Consider the following 7803-nt stretch of genomic DNA (forward strand, 5'->3'; position numbering starts at 1 on the left):
GTTTTGGAGTAGGGCTATGGGAGCTGAGGTAGCCAGGAGAGAGGCTGGACTAAGACACCTGGGAGATTGCATGGAGCCTGTACCCACTGTCTGTGGGAGGATGTGTGAGAATCAACACTGAGGCTGGTGGGACGCTCTCATTCCAAAGAGGAAGCCTCTTGCACCACATGTGACTCCCCTGTGGGGCTCTCTCACTTCTGCGTGAGCACCTCTCCTGTGCAGGACTGCTCAGACACCTTTCCTGAGTGGCCCTCACTGAGTCCTGCCCGGGGACTTCGTGCCAGCATGGCGCTGCCAGAGCTGGCCCTGACATTCTTCCTGGCCCTTGCTCCTCTGCTGCTGGCACGGGGACAGACGCACCACGGTCCTGTGACTCCATGGGTACGTCAGGAAGCAGGTAAGAGCGGATTGTGCCTCTCTCTTACGGAAATGGTTTTGCTGCTCCTCTACCTGCCTATTTGCTACCCGGCCTTACCCTGCTCAGCCCATAGCAGAGGCTGTGGGAGGGCTGGAGCTGGTGTGTGCATATGCCTGAGGCACTCAGGCATCCCTCATGTTGTGGGGGGACAAAGCTCTATTTGGGGTGGAGGGCAGCAAGCCTCAGTGTGCTGGGAATTGTCCATGAGCATGGGACTTGCAGTGTCCCTCTAGGAAGTGGGTAGTGTTGCTGGGAGCAAGAGGTGGCCGGGTCTTGTTATGCAGCAGGCAGATGAATCCAGAGCAATCAGAGCAGTGATGGTCTTTCTGGGCAGCTCAAGCAGCAACCCTGTCACAGGCGATGATGGTGTTCATCAAAGATGTGACCTGTGAGCTCTGTTAGCTGGGATGCCTGCTCTCTCCCATAGTCCCTGGGATGCAGGGAGCTGTAGTTTGATGGGATTATTCACATCAAGAGGTTTGTTCTGCTCTTTCTACATGCCAGCAGGGTTAGGGGCAGCTCCTGGGTCTCTGCTAGGTTCTTCCTGCAAAGAATGTGGGCTTTCCTGTGGTGATTATGTGCTGTGCCCTGGGCTTGCTGGTACCTGTTGAGGTCCCCATGGGGCACAGCATGGCTAGGGGACCTGAGCTGTGAGTATTCTCTCTGTAGGGCAATGGACGCCTATCTGGTGGCTCAAGGATGCTGCCCGTCCAGCAGTTGGCAGCTCTCAGCTTTCCAGGCAGGATGGAACCTCTTCTCTCCTAGTCTGTACTCATGTCTGGGACTGACCGAAAAGGATCCTGGATATCACCCTCGGGCAGGGTGCGTGTTACTTCAGGGTGTTTAATGGCAGGAGGGGGGAAGGTGTGTGACGGGGATGCCTGACGAGGCTGGGACCAAGTCAAGAGTTTCATGTCTGTCAGGTAGTTTTCCGTCAGTAAGGTGTGTGCTCTGAGGGCATTGAGAGAGACACTGTTGAGGGGGAAGAAGTTTCATGTCTGCACCACGTGGTCTAAAGGGATGGGGCTGGTGACCACTGTCCTTTGGGGTGGAGAGCTGGGAATAGGGTTGCCATGATGGCGTGGAAACCCGCTGCCAGAAAAGGGAAGTGGTGAGTGCTGGTGGGAAGTGGGCAGCTGTAGCTGAAGAGATGTGTTTTATCCTCCTTCAGGGAGGGCCAGCTCCATGCCCACTGCCTCCTCATGGATTTATTTTGTACTGGGTGAGCAAGTCCAGGTGACATGTCTGCCAGGGCAGGACAAGGCAGACTCATTTTGGGTGAAGTGCAGAGGCTAGGCTGAGTTCATTGAGCAGGGTGTGAGCTTTGTGGTCACTGGTGTGAACTTCAGTGGTCTGAGGGGCAGACTCTAGTTGAAAGCTTCTTTCACCCACTGTGGAAAAAGCTGATTAGCACACAGAGTCAAGGGATTTGATTTATTTACAGTTCTGCACAGAAAACTCTGCTAGGTGGAAAATCCACAGAGCCAGCACACTGAGGCAGACAAAAGCAGGTATACTGACAGAGACACAATCTTACTGAAGTCACTGCTTGCCTGCGTTACTATGACTCATCCTTTCCCCTCTTCACTGTAAAAGCACAGCGTTCCAAGAAATCATGGTACATGCTAGGAGAGTGGTGGTCTTTTTGAGAGGAGGCAAATGAATGGGGACGTGGGATTTTTACTACAATTAAGAGCAAGGATTCATCACTAGGGTGATGAATAATGTAACAAAACTCGTCAAAACTGGGTGTTTTCTAGCTCACGGGTAAACATCCTGGATGAGAAGGGTGTTATTTTTTTGTTTTTGCTCTTTCAGGGACTTAGACGATTCATTTTCTGCCTGCCTCATTCCTGTAGTTACTCCCACTGCAGAATTGCTTGGTTCTTTCTCTTGTTATCTGCAACTTTAATCCTGTTACTCACCATTGCTGCTGGGAGTCACTCCATGAGACCAAGCTGTGGAGTCTGGAATGCCAGCAGAGACTCCCTGGGCCTGGTGCACTCCCACAGCCCCTGTATTATGGGAGAGAGCAGCATCCCCCAGGCTGCTGGACCCCTCTGGCTGGGGTGTCTCCACAGCAGCAGGTGGGCAGGATAACCCTGTGGATAACCCTCCTGCACTGCCCCTGAGGGTGTGGGGAGGGATAAAGCATCTGGGGGATGGGGCTCATCCTGGGAGGTGCTGTCTCTGCCACCCCTCTGAAGAGAGAGGGATTGGCACCCCTCTGGATGGAACTCCCTCATCCTCATGGATGCTGCTGGAGCCCAGTGACCCTCAGGCTCTGCCTCCTGGCCTTTGCACACAGGAAAATGTAAAATTCCCTCCAACTGGGACACCAAACTGCGGTTTGCTCCATGGAGGAGCAACTATGCCTTGAACGAAGTGGTGCAGCTCAGCTGTGTTGGGGAGTTTGCACCATCTGTCCCACATATTCAATGCATTTCCAGAGGGGCCGAGATCCTGTGGAATGAGACTCCCACCTGCAAGGGTAAGCACAGCCCTGCACCACCCTGACCCAGGGCCCTGAGCTGGTGGCAGACCCTCTGTGAGCTGGTCATGCAGAGACAGTGCAGGAATGGCAGACCCGGATGCCTTGGCTTTCCCCATGTCCTGGCACTGACAAGGCTCTTCTTGTCTCAGCACCTTGCTGTAGGCACCTGCTGGGCTCTGTGCTCCTGGGGAGAGGAATCCTTCCCAGCCAGCATCTCCTGCCTCAGAATGAAGTAGGAATAGCTGCAGGGGTTCTGCTTTTCCCCTGGAAAGCTTCTCTAGGGTTTGGGTTGTCTGGTGTGGGAGGCTGTTACTGCAGCATGGCTCACCTGCGCATGAGGGAGACAAGAAAATGGGGGCTCAAACACGCCATGGAGGGGCCAGAATCCAAGGGAGGTTTGTAAGTCCTGGGGATGGGGTGATGAGGAGCCCTGTGTGCTTGGAGAGTGCCTGGGCACATGACACTCATGTGTGTCAGAGTGAATAGTCAGTCATGAGAGACCTGTCCCAAGCCTCCTCTTATAACCTCCCAAAAGTACTCCTCACCCAATTTTACCTCTGACAGAAACATGCCAAAGGCCTGCTTGGTGGGACCCCAGACTGCAGCTGGCACCAGCCCGTGACAGTTACACAGAGGATGAAGAAGTGACTCTGAGCTGCAACAATGGTTTCCAGCCGTCCTTCACCCATGTCAAATGCGCAAGCAGGGTTCAGACATTGAATTATTCTGTATCTCTAAAGGAAGACGTGTGGCTGGGGAGAAACCGAAGTGCTGTGTGGATTCAAGTTCAGGGGAACATAGTGTGCATTGGTAAGCAGGGTGTCAGGAAGTGCTTCCTACCAAGCTCTTGGTCAATTTCTGCCCCGTTCATCCATCTCTGAGCTTCCATCATCACTGTGGCCAGGGATGCAATTCTGATGCCATGTCGGGGCCGCTTGGATCTCAGGCATTGGATACCTGAGACCATTCCCCTAGAGAATTCTGGCACATCCTTGTCCACCACCTGCCTGGACAGGCCCCAGCCCCAGCTGACACTCACCCACAAGGAAAGTCCCATCCCAACCAGCCTTGCCAAGGTGTCCCATCATGATGGGACAGATGGATGTGTCACCTTCCCTCTCCTTTCATTGGCTAGGGGCACTGCTGGGGGTTGCTGAGGCCCCACCACATACCCTGCTCCTCCTTGAAACCTCCCAGCCCAACCAACATGCACTTTCACCTCCGCCAGAAACATGCCAAAAACCCCACTGGGACTCCAGACTCCAGCTGGCACCAGACCAGGAGAGTTACAGGAAGAATGAAGAAGTGATTCTGAGCTGTCCCAAGGGTTTCCAGCCACCCTTCACCCAAGTCAAATGCACAGGAAAAGTTCTGTCTGTTATCAATGGAAAACCTATACACAGAGAAGCTTGGACTGGAAAGGACAGCAGAGGCAATGTGATCATCATTCAGCCCAGGTTCAGGGTACAGTGCCTTGGTAAGGAGGCATCAGGAGCATTCCTGACTGCCCTGCTCTGCCCTCCCTGAGCAGGGAAGGCAGCCTGTGGGGGCACAGGAAGCTTCTGGCTCTGTGCTGCCTGAGGAAATGGCAGGTGCTGCTGAAGACAGTGTCGAGGCAGCTCCTGAGTCTGCTCTGTGCCTGCCCTGGGGTTCCAGGGGTGCCCTGGTGGGGAGATGGCTGATGCCAGCTTTAGTCCCTGAGGGTCCTGTCAGGAGGGAGTTTCGGTACAAAGGTCCTACCCCAATACCAAAGTATCCATTTTGGCAGTAAGCAGCACTGCCCGTGGCACAGGAGGTCAGAGACCATGCACGGCTTCAGGCTGTGCTCACAGGGGCCTGGGTGGTGTGTGGGAGACACAGGTCTCCCTAAGGGCTTCTGGCAAGAGCATGTGCTGCAAAGTCAGGGCTACAGTGTTTTAGGTCTGACAGGTGTTTGTGGCACAGGGGACAAGGGTAAAGGCTGGTTCCCCCTCCTTGTGTTCTGGCTCCCCCTCCCTGCCCCTGCTGCATACTGCAGAGCCAGCTTTGGGGCTCAGACTTTATGCCTTCTCAGGAGGAATCAAAGTGTTGTCATCCTGTCTGAGGGACAAACAGGGCACCAGAATTTCTGGGCAGGCTTTGTGCACAGTAAAGACCCCTCATGGTTTCCCCTCAGTCCCTGACTCCAGCTCCTCCTAGCCCTTCCCAGGAGACCTGGGAGGGGAGAAGTTTGGAGTCCTTCTTGTCCTCATCCCCTTGCCAAGAATTGATGTGGAAGGCCTGCTCTGTGCAGTGTCCTGGAGCTCACTTCTTGCTCTAATGGGCCAGGGAAGGGGATGCCCTGCTCCATGCCCTGCAGAGCAACACTGCCCAGCTAACACCTTCCCATCTTGTTGGTGCAGAGAAATGCCAGAAGCCCCAGTGGGACTCCAGGATTATCTTTGACCAAGAACAGGGGATCTTCAACCCAAATGAAGTGGTGAAGATACGGTGTCCTGAGGGGTACTGGCCTCCACCCATGGAGATCAAATGTGTGGCATTGAAGCAAAGGGAAGGTTCCACGATTCCTCATAGTGGCTGGATAGTGAGGAATGGCACAGACACCTGGCGCCCTATGGAAGGGAACTTGACCTGTGTGGGTAAGTGAGCAAGCCAGACACTCTCCCAGTACTCTCAGTATGTGCTTCCCAGGCATGGAGAGCAATTCTGCACATGTGGCACAGCGTCAGTGCCCTGTGCTCGGGGTGGTCAGGGCATGGCACAGAAATCCAGAGAAAATTCTGGATGCATCCCAGGTTTATGTCTGTGCTGTTGGCAGCTCTGGGTTGTGTAGTCTGGGAGAAGGCAGAATGCCCTTGTCTACTCTGTGCTGGGGACAGGCTAGTGAGGGAATGGTGGGGTTCATGGAGTTTGATGTCAAGGCTTGGAGGGAGAGGGAGTGATCCTCTTGGAATGTTCCCTTCACAGATGTCCTCCAGGTTGTCCCTGAGACCCTGGAGGTTTCCAGCACCAGCATCAAACTGAACTGGACCTGCAGGTTCCCTCGTATGTGCCAGAATATTCGGGCCAGGTGCCAGCTGGAGCAGCATTCCTCCTCAAACTGTGAGGCTGAGGATGTGAAGGTAGAGGAGATACTGCAAGGCTGGGAGGGAACTTTCACCTGCTCCCCTCTGCAGCCCTTCACTGTCTACAGTGTCACCATCTCCCTGCTGCCTAGCACAATCCTGTACACACGGCTCATCACGACAAAGGAAATGGGTATGTTTACATGAAATGTCAGGATGCCCTTCATCCTGAAGCTCAGCCAGAGCATCTGCTCCCTGCTGTGATGGTCCTGGGATCAGAGCTGCTTGCAGGGTGTGGGGATCTGGGGAAGGCGCTGTGCAGGGCCCTACTGCAGGGCCTTCCCCCTCCTCACCACACCATTTCAGCTGCAGAGGCACAAGCAGCCTTTGTGGGGGACAAGTAATGCTATCCAGGTATGATCCTCTTCTCCTGTGCTTCCAGTGCCAGACAAGCCAGAGGAGCTGGAGGTGGATTCCAAAACGGGGTCCCTCACGTGGAAGGCACTGCCCTCCTGCAAAGGCAAGATCATTGGATACCAGGTACCAGGAGTCCATGGAGTGCCCCTGGTGCCCCTCACCTTGCTGGAGCTCTGTGCAGGCAGCCTGAGGAGAGCTGGGAACCCTCCTTGGCCAGGGCCCACAGGCTGTACCCTGCTGGTGTTCCTGGTAGGGCCAGCTCCCCTCTTGTGCCCAGCCAGCAGCAGCAGCTCCTCTGCACAGAACTGCCCAGTGCAGAAGCAGGATGTTGGTGCTACTGTCTAGCAGGTCCCTGTCCTTCCTCCAGCTGAACATCACCACCATGAGAGCAGAGGATGGCAGCTTCGTTGAATTCAGTCAGGTGTTGGTGAACCAGTCTGTCTCTGAGTATGTGCCACCTCATCAGACAGCTGGCAACAAATACCTGGTGACAGTACAGGGCCTGACGGCCGCTGGGGCTGGGCCTGCATCACAACTGGAATTCCAAACTTACATCCAGGGTAATGGTTGTTCTGCCCTGTGTCTGGTTGGGGTGGCCTCTCAGGGGGTGAATGCTGAGTCTGGAGCAGCTTCCAGAGCTGTGTGTGCACCCACCCTGTCCCAGCTCAGACAGGGAGTGTGGGCACCTGGCTCAGCAGTGGGCATGAAGCTGGGGGAGCCCTTGCTTGAGGGCCAGCACTGGCAGGTCTGAAGAGGGCCTGCACCACTTCAGCCACTGTTTGTGCCTCTGATACCAGACCTGCCCCCTCTACTCTTCCACTGAAGAAGGTGACACCCATCCCTGCATTTGAGTGCACAAGTGGGCTCAAGGTCAGAGAGCACTAGGGCTGCTGAGCCTGGGTCTGTGTCCTCCTGCTGAGTGCAGGATGGCAGAGCAGGCTGCCAGGCCCTCCAGCTGGGGCCACGGGACAAGGCCACGGGACAAGGCTCCAGAACCTCCTTCTGCCCTGCCCAAGCAGATGTGCAGGCAGGGGAAGGCTTGCTGCCTTTCCCTGTAGCAGCCAGGGCAGCAGGGTCTGTTCTAATGTGCAGACACCGAGCAGCAAGGGTGGGGCCACTGCTGGTGCATGGCCCTGGCTGTGGCACCCACTGCTGTCTGTGTGTCAGTTTCAGGGCAGCCTATGGGCCCTTGGCCTGGGTCAGCAGTCACTGTAGTGGTGGTGGTAGTGCTGTTGATCCCCTTGTCTGCCGGGATCATCTGGTTCATGCTGTTCAGGTGAGTTGCAGGAGATTTGGAGTCTCAGTTCTGTCTCAAGCCATGATGTACTGTGGGGTGAGTGGGGATAGAGAGGTTCCCCAGCTGCTCCCACCCTTCTCTGGGTGCAGAGGGTGCAGCTGGCTGCTCCTCACACAGATTTGCTCTAGGGCTC

General features: G+C 55.3%; 1 protein-coding gene across 1 annotated transcript in view; it reads left to right on the forward strand.

Annotated features, from left to right (window-relative positions):
- Positions 1–285: 285 nt before the first annotated feature.
- Positions 286–7803, forward strand: part of LOC102040349 — a 9558-nt gene continuing 2040 nt past the window's right edge. Inside the window, exons 1-7 of the mRNA XM_005430983.1 lie at positions 286–397; positions 2727–2909; positions 4141–4389; positions 5859–6149; positions 6399–6496; positions 6741–6933; positions 7547–7649. Coding sequence (XP_005431040.1) covers positions 286–397; positions 2727–2909; positions 4141–4389; positions 5859–6149; positions 6399–6496; positions 6741–6933; positions 7547–7649 — 1229 coding nt within the window. The remainder of the gene's footprint in view (positions 398–2726; positions 2910–4140; positions 4390–5858; positions 6150–6398; positions 6497–6740; positions 6934–7546; positions 7650–7803) is intronic.

Source organism: Geospiza fortis, unplaced genomic scaffold (assembly GCF_000277835.1).
Source record: "Geospiza fortis unplaced genomic scaffold, GeoFor_1.0 scaffold1509, whole genome shotgun sequence".
NCBI lineage: Eukaryota > Metazoa > Chordata > Aves > Passeriformes > Thraupidae > Geospiza > Geospiza fortis.